The sequence below is a fragment of the Notolepis coatsorum genome (assembly GCF_963971535.1).
Source record: "Notolepis coatsorum genome assembly, chromosome: 19".
Taxonomy (NCBI): Eukaryota; Metazoa; Chordata; class Actinopteri; order Aulopiformes; family Paralepididae; genus Notolepis; species Notolepis coatsorum.
The window spans coordinates 90,432,489-90,448,118 of NC_140183.1; the positions used below are offsets into that span (position 1 = coordinate 90,432,489).

A 15,630-nucleotide genomic window follows, 5' to 3' on the forward strand; every position below is an offset into this window, starting at 1 on the left:
TAACAATTGTATGTATTGAGCTGTACTGTACAGTACCCATTCTGCAATCTGTTAATAACATTTTCAATCAATCAATCAATCAATCAATTGGAGGAGGTTGGTATCTGGGTTTTTAATTTGAGAAAGTGAACTTCGCTGTTCGCTCCTGTTCAGGAACCACCATGCCCCGAACGGGGTTAGTTACAAACAATGCAACGTCTTTTATACCACTGTTAATTCTTCAATTAAATATTTACTGATATAATGCAGCATTTTCATCATGATATTATGACAAATGAACTTCTCGTTATCGTCGGCAGGCGGCGATGTTCGTCCTCAGCCTAAACAGGAAACGCAACAAAGCCTTAGTTACGTCACATCCGCCGCCACAGCGACACCGAAACCAGAGCCGTATATTATATACGGTATATTATTATACGGCTCTGACCGAAACAAGAGGGAAACACATAAACAACCGGTGTGAGTATTCTTTTATTTATTTATTTTACACATTAGATGACACCTGTAGAATGTCGGCCTTGAAGGCACATTAAAGAAAAAGTCTCCAACTTTCCACCGGTAATGTTGACTTCAGCTAAGTTAGCTACGTTATTAGCTTGTGATTGATTGATTGATTGAAAACTTTATTAACAGATTGCAGAATGGGTACAATACAGTACAGCTCAATACACACAATTGTTAAGGGGATGCAGACCAGAGAAAGACTTTCGTCTTGTTTACATCAGGGTCCCCCATTTTCAATTCATCAGGACATATATGACATACATGACATACAGATAGTCAGTACTGCTACATCTATACATTTATGACATACCAGATTTGCAAATACAGTACTGTTTGTGATACAGAAGGAGTCAGGAAAAGGGAGTATATACATTTGACGTAGAAACTGTACATTGGAGGAGGTTGGGTGGGGGGGGTTGGGTACACTGGGATATTGACAACCATACTGGGTAATCTACATTGGAGATGGTTGGGGGGGGGGGGGGGGGCACACTGTATATACAAGCAAAACTGTACATTGAGGGGGGGGGGGGGGGGGAGACACTGTACAAACAAACAAAATTGTACATTGGACTATTGACAACCATACTAGGTAAATGACTGTACATTGTACGGTCATTTGTAACCTAACGTTAGCGCCATGTTAAAGATGTGATCCCAACACTCAATCTGACATTTCAGCAGTGAAAACTATTTAATTAAAGCCAGAAAAGTTGACTTTTGATCGCATCAATAGAGTCACAGGTGGTAACTCTTTACTAAAGACTTTAGGATACTGATCATAATAACCACACCCAAGTAGCGTTAGGACTGTCGATGGTGGTTCTAGGAGCCAAAGCTATATATTTAGGTTGTATTATATGAATGTTTATATGTTTATTTGTGTAACCTTACATTGAACCGGTGTTGTGCCAAAATCCTACTCCCTGCCACAATCCCACTCCTTGGCACAACACCAGCATTAGGAATATTGATTGGATTTAGATAGTCATTGAACCATCTTATTTGTCATAATAGAACATTCTAGAACATTTGTGATGTCACAGTATGGTGTCATGACCGAACGTTCTAGAACATTTGTGATGTCACAGTATGATGTCATGACCGAACGTTCTCAGAACAGCGTCTATTTTTTTACCAACGGATTTCCAGTTCCGCGATCTGATTGGCCACTGACGTTTCTGGTGCGATCTGATTGGCCATTGACGTTTCTGGTCATGTGACATGTGCGCCCAATCGCGTGACGCCTGTGTCTTTGCCCATTTCCGCCTCGAATGGCATGCAAACTACCTAACGCCTAGTTTATCACTGGTTAAGCCTAGGCGACTCTTTCGAAGTTGGTTAACACTTTGATTGCCCAACCCGAGTTTTCTCGGGTTTACCCCCCGCGGGTTGAATGCCCACTCACGAGAATTCTCGTATTTTCTTGTTTTTTTTTTATTAGCGATCTGAAATCATATTTCATCAACCAAGTCTACCGTTGGAAAATCAGCCACTCCAGGCGCTCAGATGTGAAAAAAGCGCCCCCTATCGTCTCCCAGATGGTAATTCACCCTTTTGGATGGGATTCAATGAAAAGGAATGAGAAAAAAAAAATCCGGACTCCACATTTTACTTCTCACTCACGCAGCCGGGGTCGATCAGCTCCACTCTGGAGCCTCAGAGCAGCTGGGATTATGTGTTTTTACAGTATACACTATACTCGTGGGATCAACAAAAGGATAGATTTTTTTCGAATGGCGATCAGGAATTGGAATAATCCATTTGGATACCATCTGATCTCAGGTAAGGAATCTATGTTACCAGTCATAGGATAATCAGACCCGTTTTCACGGAGATATAAGCTTTTATGTGATTATGTGATATGGCTGTTTGACTCTAAGAGTGATCAGGAACTGAGAGAATCGATTTTCAGTGCGCGGCACTAGCGTGCACACATACACATATACTATCGATAATCTAGCGTTTATTTGAAAACTATTCATAAATAGGCCGCAAAATGACAACATTCTAGAATATTCCAGTAAAGGGCGATTATCATAGAATGTCTTCTTTTTTTCGTGAAACCGAGTGCTTTTCAAAATGCTATCAAACGGAAATGAACCGATAAAAAAACAATCTACTTCGACAATGTTGACTGGAAATGGGTCATTGATCATGCGACGGGCAGATTAGACACATAGCCATAACGTTAACATTGGAGTGGATGTGGGCATTCAAGCACTAAATCGTGCGCCCCCTGCTGGCACTGAAAGTGTTAAGGTTAGAGTTTGGAATCAGGGCTGGTGTTCTATCGCCCTGCTCTAAGACAAACTCTAACCTTAACCAACTTCGAAAGAGTGCCTAAGCTTAACCGGTGAAAGAAACGGGCGTCACACGATTGGCCGCACATGTCACACGACCAGAAACGTCAGTGGCCAATCAGATCTCAGAACGCGCACGCGGAACTGGAAATCCGTTGGTAAAAGTATTGACGCGAACAGGCAGTGTGTAGCTTGAAACAGGACTGAACAGATAGACTAACCAAGGTGCCAAGTCTACCGTTTTGCTGTGGAAAGAGCCGGCAAGTTGATTTTCGGCTTTCAGGTGTGGAGGAATTTCCATGTGTCGAGTCGGCGGTGATTTTGGAGACTGGGAAAATACAGTTTTCTTACCTTGTAGTAGTGACGTGAATATTTAGGAAAGTAGCTTTAGGACCACTTCTGTAAAGAAAGACTTCACTGTGGAAGATAAATAAACCATTTGGATATCTTTGTTTTACACTGGAGCGGCTGTGGACATTATTTGTCTTTATCAACGAACATACTACTCACGAGTAAGCAACTTTAACCAGTAGAGTGGAACGTCGGCCCTCATAGTGGTGATGTGGCAGATAGGGGTGACCATGCCCTAGTTTGACTAACATTTTCCATTACAGTATTCTGTCTCTAAAAATAACTCGGAATGGCAGTTATTGACACTCTATGCTGCCTTTTGTGAACTTCTTATTCGTATAGGCAGCAACAAATGACATATTGATGCCGTCTGGAGGTCAGAAGGGAGAGAATTGCCTTGTAGATATGGACCTCAAAGCCGAAGATCCGTTCGCTGCTCAGGCGGCGCTCGATGCTGAGGCGGCTCAGCCCACCGGCACCAGAGGAGCAGGAGTCATGGCAAAGTATGAGTTCTGTTTGTTTATCAAGTTGTCAAAGGGAACGTGCTATCTGAGTTCCTGAGTTTACAGGAAGAGGTCTTCAAACGTTCTACTTTGTAAACACTTTTATACAGTTTGCCTGGATCAGATGTACAGTTTTTCTTGTACAGTTGTACAGTTCCCCCCCTCGCCTACCCAACCCCCACCCCACCCACCCAACCTCCTCCAATGTACAGTTTCTACGTCAAATGTATATACTCTCTTTTTTAGACTCTTTTTGTATCACAAACAGTACTGTATTTGTAAATCTGGTATGTCATAAATGTATAGATGTAGCAGTACTGTCTATCTGTATGTCATGTATGTCATGTATGTTGTGATGAATTGAAAATGGGGGACCCTGATGTAAACTAGACGAAAGTCTTTCTCTGGTCTGCATCCCCTTAACAATTGTGTGTATTGAGCCGTACTGTATTGTACCCATTCTGCAATCTGTTAATAAAGTTTTCAATCAATCAATCAATCAGACCTTTAATCGACAATCACTCGTTACTAGTCCTGCCTACTTATTATTTAGCAATTCGGAATAATGAAGTAAAAGCGAATGCAGGTCAGTCTGATCATCAGGCAACCTTTTAATACCACGAGTGCATATATTTGTAGCATGTGTGCAGTGTGGGACTCAACCTCCTGACCGTGGCAGTGTTAGTGCCTTGCTCTACCCATTGATTTGCATTCATACCGCAATATATTTGATGAATTGATTGATTGAAAACTTTATTAACAGATTGCAGAATGGGTACAGTACAGTACAGCTCAATACACACAATTGTTAAGGGGATGCAGACCAGAGAAAGACTTTCGTCTTGTTTACATCAGGGTCCCCCATTTTCAATTCATAATGACATTTATGACATGCACAACATACAGATATAATAATCTAATCATCTAATCTAATCATGACATTTATGACATACAGATATACAGTACTGTTACATTTGTGACATACAAGATATGCAAATATACAGTACTGTTAAACAGATCTTAACGGTAAATATATACATACGAGGGGGAGGGAACACATTAGGAGGGGGTGGGTGGGTGGGAGGGTGGTTCAGACATTACAGGGGCCATGCTGTAATGTATGTAGGTGCTCTTTGAGAGCGGTTTTGACGGTGGGTAGTGATTCACATTTTTTACGGCTGTATGGGTAGGGCGTTCCACATTGATGTGGCATAATTACGGAACGTGTTTAGTCCCTTGTTTGAGCCGAATCTGGGTTGAATATGAATATGGCCTCTTCTTTCTTACTACAGAAGAATCACATTTATCCAAACTTTAACCTTTTTATAATATAATATCCCTGAAATGTAACGGTTGATGGACATGAAAGGCATTTAAGTGCAAATGGACTACAGTATTTTAGTATGTGTGTGTATACATGCTTTTAGCTTATATGATGAATGTTTTGGTCCGGTATTTGAGTGTATCTAAGTCATCCAATACACACTTGTGTGAATAACCACCTTTCTTAAGGGTTTGGATGAGCTATTCTGCTGTAGCTCTCTTACGTCTGGCTATGTCCACCTTCACTTCTTTTCAGCCTTCCATCTCTTTCTCGGGAAATTACCTCCAAACTGCCACCTCTGTTCCCTGTACAAATATGACTAATCCAGTTCTTCACCATGTGATAAAGACTAATGGCTTTTAAATGTTCCATCTCCCCATACCTACATACAGTTTACCATGGCTCTCTGCTCTAACTGGCAGGCTGCGGCTTCCCAAAGGCATCTCGGCTGGTATGGCCAAGGAGTGGTTTGAGAGGCGGCGACTTTCCATTCGACCGTGGGCAAGCTTCGTGGACCAGCGCAAGTTCTCCAAACCCCGCAACTTTGGCGAGATGTGTCAGAGGGTGGTGAGGAACGTGGACACCTACAACAGCAACTACACCTTCATCTTTCTGGGCCTCATCCTCTACTGCATGTAAGGCCAGCCAAGGGATCAATACTGCCTAATGTTAGGAATTCATACTGTGTGTCCAGAGTAGGGTTGGGTACTGTTCACATACGTTTTTTTGGTGCTTTACTCTCTCTGTAATAACAAACATTTTATTTCAGTTGTAATACTAAACTAAGTCTAAACTTCTCAATTTCATCATTGTTATCACACCACACAAACCCCCCCCCCCCCAAACCATCCATACAGTCATTTCTTTTTTTGATCTTTTGCATTATCTTTTAAAAAAATATGTTTACTTTATCGTAGGACTGTCCCAGACTAAGGATTTGGATAGTCGACTATGATTGGCCAAAATTTGCCGTTAGTTGACTATTAGTCGACCATAAAAAAAAAGTATAATCTTTATTATTATTTTTATTTTTTTTATCATTCCATTTGGGCTGGGGGGGGTGCTTAATGTCTGAAGGAGTCGACTGAAGGCTTCTTGTCCTCTGCAAAAGCATGCAATTGGTCCACTGATGGATACATCTTTATATTTGTCTAGTCTGTGTGTTCATTAGATGGTGAAATCCTCTTTCAGTGCCTCTGTGCCTGTTTTATTAGGCAGTTAGCCTCTGGTATGCGTGCCATTAGCGTTAGCCACGCTTCTAGGCCTCTTTTCTTTTGGAAAGAATGATTAAAAAAATATATATATTTTTTTTTATAATATATATTTTTTTGTATTCGACTAAGAGGTTGGCAGTCGACTACGGCTCCTTTCGACCGATTAGTCGACTAATCGACTAATAGGGGTCAGCCCTAGTTTATTGCCAGCAGCAATACAAATAAAATAAAGTCAACACTTAAAAATAAATAACCTCCTGTCTAGGGATGGGTACCTTTCACATTTGAACCGATACGGTACCTGTGAATCGATACCGGTACCCAACGGTACCTTTTTTCGGTACTTTTGTCTCAAGAAATTTAATTTACCTACCTCAGTCGTGAAAAAATAATCCAAACTTCAAATAACTACAATTTCGACAGTTTTCGGCTTGTCATTGCTCCGACTGCTTTGTTGTTGAATCAAGTCAAATCCTAGGTAAGCATATATTGTGCGTGTGAACGTTGACATGAAAAGAAAAAGGGTAAAAAAAAAAACGTCCCTCCTCCAAAGCATTCCCACCTACACAAATATAACTACATACTTCTACCCCTATATATACACATACCCATAATACACACCTACACATACGTACACATGTATATTGCCCTCCATGACAATGACAATTGCCCGTCATTCGAAGATCCACACTGGTCTGTGTATGACAATTGCACGTCATTGGAATTCAGTTTATTTTCTAACTGGGCGCGTCTGTCGGCTCTCTGACGTGAATGGGTACTCGGTAGTGCCCATGTAATTCAGTCGGTAGGTACCCTTAACCCTTTCACTGCCGCACTACCAAATGGTTAACCCTTTCACTGCGACAATACACAGAAGGTTAACCCTTTCACTGCCACACGACAGCCAGTTAACCCTTTCACTGCCACACTACAGAAGGTTAACCCTTTACTATCACACTACCGACGGAACACTACAGAAGGTTAACCCTTTACTATCTCAGTGTGATAGTAAAGGGTTAACCTTCTGTAGTGTGGCAGTGAAAGGGTTAAAAGTACAGAGTTTTGTACCCAACCCTAGTCTCCAGAGATGGTGTAGTCAGTGGTTAAAGCCCTCTTGCCTTTCTGCACTGCACCACTACCCCTACTGGCCTTGGATATACCGTAATTCCTCTAATAGTAACCGGGTCTCAAATACAAGTCGGGTCTCTATTAATGGCCGGGTGCGCTCTTGAGCTAAGCAATTATAAGCCGGCCTCCTAATACAAGCCGGGTTACTAATATACTGAGCTGCATACTGAGCTAGTTACTTGATTTCACTTTGAAAACGTTGAAATGACCAGTGACCACCTGTAATTGCACTGTTTACTATTTCATACAGTACTTGGTTTCAATAAATGAACCCAGTACATTTTACTGGGTTCAAACTGACACAAAATGTTGATTTATTCATTATGATCCGTTTGAAAATTTGAAATATAGGCCTCCCTCTTATACAGGCCTCCTAATACAAGCCTGGTACCCGCTACAGTTGAAACAAATACAAGCCGGGGTTACTATTAGAGGAATTACGGTAATCCCGCCAGAACCTTCTCTCCTGTGTCTCCCCTGCTCTGTCTTCCTCTCTCAGCCAGAACCTTCTCTCCTGTGTCTCCCCTGCTCTGTCTTCCTCTCTCAGCCAGAACCTTCTCTCCTGTGTCTCCCCTGCTCTGTCCTCCTCTCTCAGCCAGAACCTTCTCTCCTGTGTCTCCCCTGCTCTGTCCTCCTCTCTCAGCCAGAACCTTCTCTCCTGTGTCTCCCCTGCTCTGTCTTCCTCTCTCAGCCAGAACCTTCTCTCCTGTGTCTCCCCTGCTCTGTCTTCCTCTCTCAGCCAGAACCTTCTCTCCTGTGTCTCCCCTGCTCTGTCTTCCTCTCTCAGACAGAACCTTCTCTCCTGTGTCTCCCCTGCTCTGTCCTCCTCTCTCAGCCAGAACCTTCTCTCCTGTGTCTCCCCTGCTCTGTCCTCCTCTCTCAGCCAGAACCTTCTCTCCTGTGTCTCCCCTGCTCTGTCTTCCTCTCTCAGCCAGAACCTTCTCTCCTGTGTCTCCCCTGCTCTGTCCTCCTCTCTCAGCCAGAACCTTCTCTCCCGTGTCTCCCCTGCTCTGTCCTCCTCTCTCAGCCAGAACCTTCTCTCCTGTGTCTCCCCTGCTCTGTCTTCCTCTCTCAGCCAGAACCTTCTCTCCTGTGTCTCCCCTGCTCTGTCTTCCTCTCTCAGCCAGAACCTTCTCTCCTGTGTCTCCCCTGCTCTGTCCTCCTCTCTCAGCCTTCATTCTGTCTCAATAAAAGAAGACATATTGAAGGGAGTAGACTGTCCACTCTCCCGAGAAAAAGAAAAAAAAAGTAAATCATATTGTTTTCTAGGTTTGAAACAAAACAAAAAATTACCAGTTTGAAAATGTATTTAAACTGCTTTCTTATTTCCAATTCAGTTCTTTGTATTATGTTGTTGCTTTTGTTCTGCAACGGACTGCTACCTGCTAGGAATTACAAGACGGTTTCTACTGTGGCGTTTTCTCTTGGGGAGACAGTGGCTCAGGAGGTTTCCGGTTCGATTCCCGCTCCCCGGGCAGCATCTCAAAGTGTCCTTGAGCAAGACACTTAACCCCTAATTGCTCCAGACGAAGTTGCCCTTCATAAAGGCAACCGCTAGATACTTAATTGTAATGGATACCATTGTCTCCCTTCAGTATCAGCTCTCCCATGCTGCTCATTGCCCTGGCTGTGTACGTCGGTGCCTTCTACATCATCCATCTCAAGTCCCTCGAGTCCAAACTGGTTGTCCTTGGTAAGAGAAGCTATTGTGGATGTCTCAGATTCTGAAGGCCTTAGGGACCTGGGTATTCCAGGAGTTAAAGCTAAAAATATTTTAGAACATTTCAGGGTTTCTACAATAACAGGATTGTGTTCTCCACTTATGGAAAAGTTATGGAAAATGATACAACTTCAAAAAGCTTGAACCATATTCAGACAGTGTTTTCCTTGTTGTGCCCTTGGTGTGATGCAATACAACATTAATGAAATAGACCTCAAACCTTTTTACTTACTGGTTTTCACCAATCGCTGCTGAAGAAGCATAAGGGATGACTCAAAACCACTCCCTCCTTCTCGTCCACCCAGGTACGGAGCTGACTGTACCTCACCAGATGGGCCTGGCTGGAGCCGTCTCTCTCCCCGTCTTCTGGTTGGCCGGGGCCGGAGCTGCAGTCTTTTGGGTTCTGGGTAAGCCGACCATCGCTCTACATTTTACATTTGTTCTACATTTTATTATAGAGCAGACACTCCATATATATATATATATATATATTAATTATTCAAACGTTTTGGAAATGTCACAGTCAAGGTATTTATCTGAGTCTGCTGATAGATCTAGTTACCTCTGGAGAAGTAATAACCCGAATAATTTAACTCAACCGGAAAATTGAGTAGCTAAAACGGGATGCCTAGTCAGCGGCTTATTAACCCTTTCACTACCACCCTCTAGAACAGGGGTGGCCAACCCGCGGCTCGCGAGCCGCATGCGGCTCTTTGCCCGTCAATGTGCGGCTCTTCCATCCAAAAAAATAAATACAATAAAAAATTATAATATATATATATATATTTTTTTTACGTTCTTTTTTTTTTAACTTTTTTTTTATGTCACTCATTCCATAAGGACGTAGAATAAACATTTAATTTTTTTTTAAATGGTCCATTTGCATGTTCTTGGTATCTGAATCTAGGGACATATATGGATCAGTGTCAGAAATAGTGTGTCTGTTACTAGGCTTGAGTAAATTGTAATGAACCAAAGGAGAATATCAATTCTATTTAAAAAAAATATATATATCTTTGACTGTGAATAACACCATGCTAAAATTGACCAGACCTGAAAAATCTAAGCAAATGAATAAAGGGAAGATGATTAAACGGAAGGTTTTGTAGATACAGTACTGAATTCTGCCATCTTTTTTATAATGTAAATTTCTCCACCATTTTTCATCATATTGCAACACCGTTTTTTGCAAGACGTTCACAGAAAGGTAGAGAAACTAACTGCGTTCCGTTTTATGGCAATAACGTTCAGGTTTGTGGGAGATAATCCCAAAAAATAAGAGAAATTAAAAAGTAAATTCAGAAGTCAGATGATTGACAGGGGCTGGTGTGAGCTGGGTAGGGTAGTTTTTCGAAATTCGAAAGCCCTGAGTCTCTTCCTTCAAAAGACTACACTCACTTTTGGCTGCTCCACTTCCTCCTGTCAATATGCGCCGGTTTCCGACTCAATGCCCTGAGATTTCTATAATCTTATATTTCACTAATAACAGTTAAAATAATTGGTAAACAAACATAATGCTGAAAATATACACTTTTACTGTATCTCGGGCTTAAGAGGTTAACCCTGTGAGGCCCAAATTAAAAAGACATTAGCAACTTCAGAGGCCAGAGGGTGGGACATATAAACACATTTACTATCAAATAGCATTGTGAGGCTGAACAACAGGACCAATTGACTACATGTGCTTAACATTTTTTAAATAAACATTATTTTTCTAAATGGCTAAAAGTGATTTTGTAATTTTGCAACCGTGGGTCTCACAGGGTACTTTTAACCCTGTGAGGCCCAAATAAAAAAGACATTAGCAACTTCAGAGGCCAGAGCGTGGGAACTATAAACACATGAAGGGTGCCGTGACTGAAAAAAAAGGTTGAGAAACGCTGGTATATATGGTGTGGCTCTTTGTGGTACCACAGTAATTTTTGTGGCTCTTAGTCTCTGACTGGTTGGCCACCCCTGATCTAGAAGGTTAACCTTAACCTCTAAGTGAAGTGGTAGGGAAAGGTTAACTTTCTGTAGTGAAAGCATTAACCCTTTTGTAGTGTGGTAGTGAAAGGGTTAACCTTATTTAGTGTGGTAGTGAAATCATTAACCCTTTGTAGTGTGGTAGTAAAAGGGTTAAGAAAAGTAATGGGATTTGAAAATTGTGTATACACTGTATATAATTAAGAAATAATCAATGCATTGTAAGTAGGGATGTCTAGTCACCAGCTTATGCAAATCTTCCGTTTTATGAGAGATTTATAACCTAATGAAGATCATTGATTATTTGTTTGTTAACAGGAATGTAAGTAGATTTGGTAAATGTTCTAAAATGTGCATCTCTAATTGTGACACATCATTATGAATATGGAAATCCAACTGCATTCATTTGTAAAACTGATGATTACAGTTGATCTGAATTAATTTGTGTTTATTCATTTAATTATATAATTTCAACATATGACTTTGGTCGCATTTATTCAATTGTTGCTGACTGAATCGGTCTTGTTACATGTGTGTACCTAATATGCTTTCAGAAATTATATAAATTAATGGAATGAAAATGGTCTGAAATTAAGAAAGTAGGACCTGCAACAACTGTGCGCCAATACCTCACCATTTTATTAGATACAAATAGAAATTCTGAACTTTCCCTTTTTAAAGACGTCTTACCCCATGTTTGACATCATTCTGTCCTGTCAGTCTACCCCACAACACAATGCGCCATTGTTTCTAGATCAGTGTTACAGGAAATGTAACATGTAACATATATAACATCAACACATTTTCTGTCTAATGCTTGGTAAAATTCTATAATTCTATTTTATAACATTTGTTATCTAACATTAGCTCCACTGTTACACAGTTAATTGTAGCACCAACAACACTAGCTAATGGCTAAAGTGGATGGTGTGTTGCACTCTGAGGAAGACCAGGAGAACTAAATAATGTCAAACACGAGGAAAGACTAATGACACCTTTGTCCGTTGGAATCGAATCATTTGATTGAATCATTACACCCCTTCTCTTCCTGCCTCTTTCCCCCCACCTCTCTCTTTCTTCTCACTGGTAATTTCTCCGCCCTCAGGAGCAACACTGTTTGTGATTGGCTCCCACGCCGCATTCCGGGAGATGGAGTCATCCGACATGGACGAGCTCTTCATGGAGCCGGTGTAAACCAGCGTGGACTGTCACCTCGCCGGACCACGACCTTCTAGACCAGGGGTTCCCAAAATTTTCAGGCCGGGACCCAGAAAATAAGGCGTCAGAGAGCCGCGGCCCAATGCACATCGTCAGGCTTTTTTTCTTTTTTTTGCCAGGCGACCGATTTTTTAAGCCAAATATCACTTCAATCCTATTAAGTTAGTTCAAGTTAGTTATTCATTTATATGTGCTATTTATGAGAGGGCTAACTTGTTGCAAAATAATAATGATAATAATAATAGCCTCATTAAAATACTATTGTTGCTTCGGTTATTTTCAGCGTTTTATGTGCATAATCTGTTATTTAGTTTGAAATGTTCGTTGAAATAAGTAGATTTTTCGTTTTTGTTTATTTATTAAGTTAATATAAAACCATATACCGTACTTTTCGGACTATAAGCCGCGGCTTTTTCCCCCATTTTTCGACCCTGCGGCTTATATAACGGTGCGGCTTATATGTGACTCGACGTGACCAAACCCGAAAATGTAAAAATCTAAATATTGCTTTTTTGACGGCATTGAAATGTTATTTATCTGTTCCCTTATTTGCTAAACTTAATACAACTTGTAAATGGGTTAATTCTTGTTATTTGTCCGACAGTATTGTGTCCCAATGCTAATTACATATGGTAATTAAACATTAAAACACCTGCGGCTTATAGTCCAGTGCGGCTTATATATGTACACATCATTCAATTTAGCTGCTGCGGCTTATAGTCAGGTGCGGCTTATAGTGCGAAAAGTACGGTAGTCACATTCTAGAATACAATAGAATAGAATTTTAGAATACAACTAGAAACACTGTCCTGGCCTTCTTCTAAATTCAGTGGCCTGAAAAAAAAAAAAAAATTGAATTTTTTTTTAATTTTTTTTTGGAAATCATCTCGCGGCCCTCCTGTGGCTGCTCGCGGCCCACCTTTGGGTCGCGACCCCGACTTTGGGAACCACTGTTCTAGAATCTAGATGCTGGTCTACAATCAGTCTTCACTTTGACCCTATGATAGTGTTGTTACAGATGGGTTGAGGGACACTTGGTCCTAGGTCTGAGTTAAGTACTGTATATACATTGTGTTCTCAACTTAAGCTCATCATCATATATCAAGAGTGCACCTTAATGGATTATTCAATACAAATTAACGTGAATTATCTGCCATATGCACAACCTCTCACAAATTCTTAATCTGTACATAAGCACATTCTCACGCAGACCTTAGTAGTTTCTTGTATCTTTACTGTTGAATGCTTCACATTTGTCATTCTCCTACACAGAGAGTACCTATACTCGCACTATAAGACATTGAATAAGCATTGCGGGTATTTATGATACTCTGTGTATATATACACCCAATTCAAAGTTATAGCCACATTTTCTTTCAAACTACTTTGGTTGCGGATGTCCTGTCTTTAGCTGGCTGTGACGTACAGGCGTAGAGACGGCTCGGCGTAGGAGTGTTGCTAATTTATGTCAAATCGCCAACAACTAGTAGCCTTCCACATACAGCAGGTGGTGTCCCTTCCCACCTTCCAAGTCTCCCTCTGATCAGCTGTGCTGCTCAGTGTTACACTGTACATATACAGCGTCCCTGCAAAACGCGGGAACACCTGAAATGATTGGATAATGCCGATTTGATATTTAAAAAATATTTACTACATATGATCACATTTGCTAATTATTTAAAAAATGCCGCCTCACCTATCCAATGGAGAAGTGCCATTCAAAGCTTTAAGATTTAGTGTATATTCGGGGCGGCTACGTGGCGTAGTGCGCAAGGCGCTCGCCACGAATGCGGAGACGCTGGGATCGCCTGTTCGATCCCAGCGCTCCACATTGCTTTCAGTTTAGCTGGTCGTCCACAGTAATACACATTGGCCGTATTACGGGGAGGGAAACTGAAGGGTGGGGATCGGGCGTTGTGGACAGCGACTCCTACAGGTCGGTTGGTGCGCCTGCGCAGTAGAATCAGGAAGTGTCGGGGGCAGCGTGAGCCTCCCACGTGTTACTCCTCGCCACTGAGAGATCGAGCTGTGCAGGTGAAAAGATGCGACTGCTGTTACCTCGAGTACCGGAGGGGACTTGTGCTATGTATGACTTAGTCCACATTGCAGCCGGCTTGTGGGAGGCAAGAAACAGCGTTCGTGACAGGGGAGGGTTGAATTGGATGATACGAAATTGGGATGGGAGAAAATATAGAAAATGGGAGAAAAAGTGGATAAAAAAAAATAAAGATTTAGTGTATATTATATAAGCAGTGTATGCGTTTTCTCTTTTTATTCAAGACCCTTCCAATTCATTTGAAATGAAATACACCTATTTGGTGTTGTGGGTGCTTGATGCGTGCTTTGAACACACGTTAAAAGGTTAATACACTTGGTAAATGGTACAGTATTTTGTATTTGGTAAACCAGTATAATATGGTACTTTGCTTACTATCCGTATATGCATATGGATCAGCTCTGCTTTTACTTTTTCTTTGTATATTATTTTTTTAGTTTTTAGAATAATCTTTTTCCTCCTTCTCTTTCCGTTTTTCTCCCATCCCAATGTTAGTCGTTATGCCAATTCCCAATCCCCTTCCTGGTCGTTGCGCACTCTACCCCCTACCGTCGGTCTGGGAGGGCGGAGACTATCACATGCTTCCTCCGACACATGTGTACCTAGCCCACCGCTTCTTTTCACCTTGCAGCGCGGACTCTCACTGGGAGAGTGTAACGTGTGGAAGGTCACACTACCTCTCCCAGATCCTTCCCTTGCTGTGCAGGCGCCCCGACCGAACTGTAGGAGTCGCTGTTTACAAACGACCAGGACCCACCCACGCCGGCTTCCCACCCGCTAACACTGCCAAATTGTGTCAGTATGGACGGTCGGCCAAGTCGGAGGCACCACAGCCGGATTCGATCCCACTGGCTCTGTGGTGGTAGACAGACACTTAGTCTGCTGCGTTACCCGGCCGCCTGTATATTCTTTTTGAAATATATATTCCACAATTCCTATGTTACCTTTTTTCTATTGAATTTTTTATTACAATGTCAAACTTTCTTTTTTGTGGCATTTTGAAAAGTGCAATAAACTGATATAACCATAATCATCCATGCCTCTTTTTTTATGTATTCAGGAAGTCCTACCACCGTGTATGACCTTAATAGATACAGGTATTTCTATTTTTTTATCATATATATATATTTTTTTATTCAGCACAAAATCAAAACGGTACAGATATGTAGATATACTTTACATCACGTTCTCAATCAACATCATGTCTGTACCGTGTCATTAAGAGACAGCTATGCTTGGGGAAGGGGAAGGGGCGTGGGGGACACACACAAAAACCAACAAAACAAAATAAATAAATAAACGGGTAACCCAGAAAGGCCAGAATATACTACATGTCAACCTCTC

General features: G+C 41.5%; 1 protein-coding gene across 2 annotated transcripts; it reads left to right on the top strand.

Annotated features, from left to right (window-relative positions):
• Positions 1-351: 351 nt before the first annotated feature.
• rabac1 (Rab acceptor 1 (prenylated)) lies at positions 352-15,316 on the top strand. 2 transcript variants are annotated; one of them, XM_084336858.1, is made up of 6 exons: positions 352-459; positions 3,501-3,661; positions 5,378-5,620; positions 8,923-9,020; positions 9,353-9,454; positions 12,118-15,316. In XM_084336858.1, the coding sequence occupies exons 2-6, from the start codon at positions 3,522-3,524 to the stop codon at positions 12,204-12,206; spliced, it is 672 nt and encodes a 223-aa protein (XP_084192984.1). In that variant the 5' UTR covers positions 352-459; positions 3,501-3,521; the 3' UTR covers positions 12,207-15,316. The 2 variants fall into 2 exon arrangements, with proteins under 2 accessions (XP_084192984.1, XP_084192985.1); XM_084336859.1 differs by having other exon boundaries at positions 5,408-5,620.
• Positions 15,317-15,630: the final 314 nt, after the last annotated feature.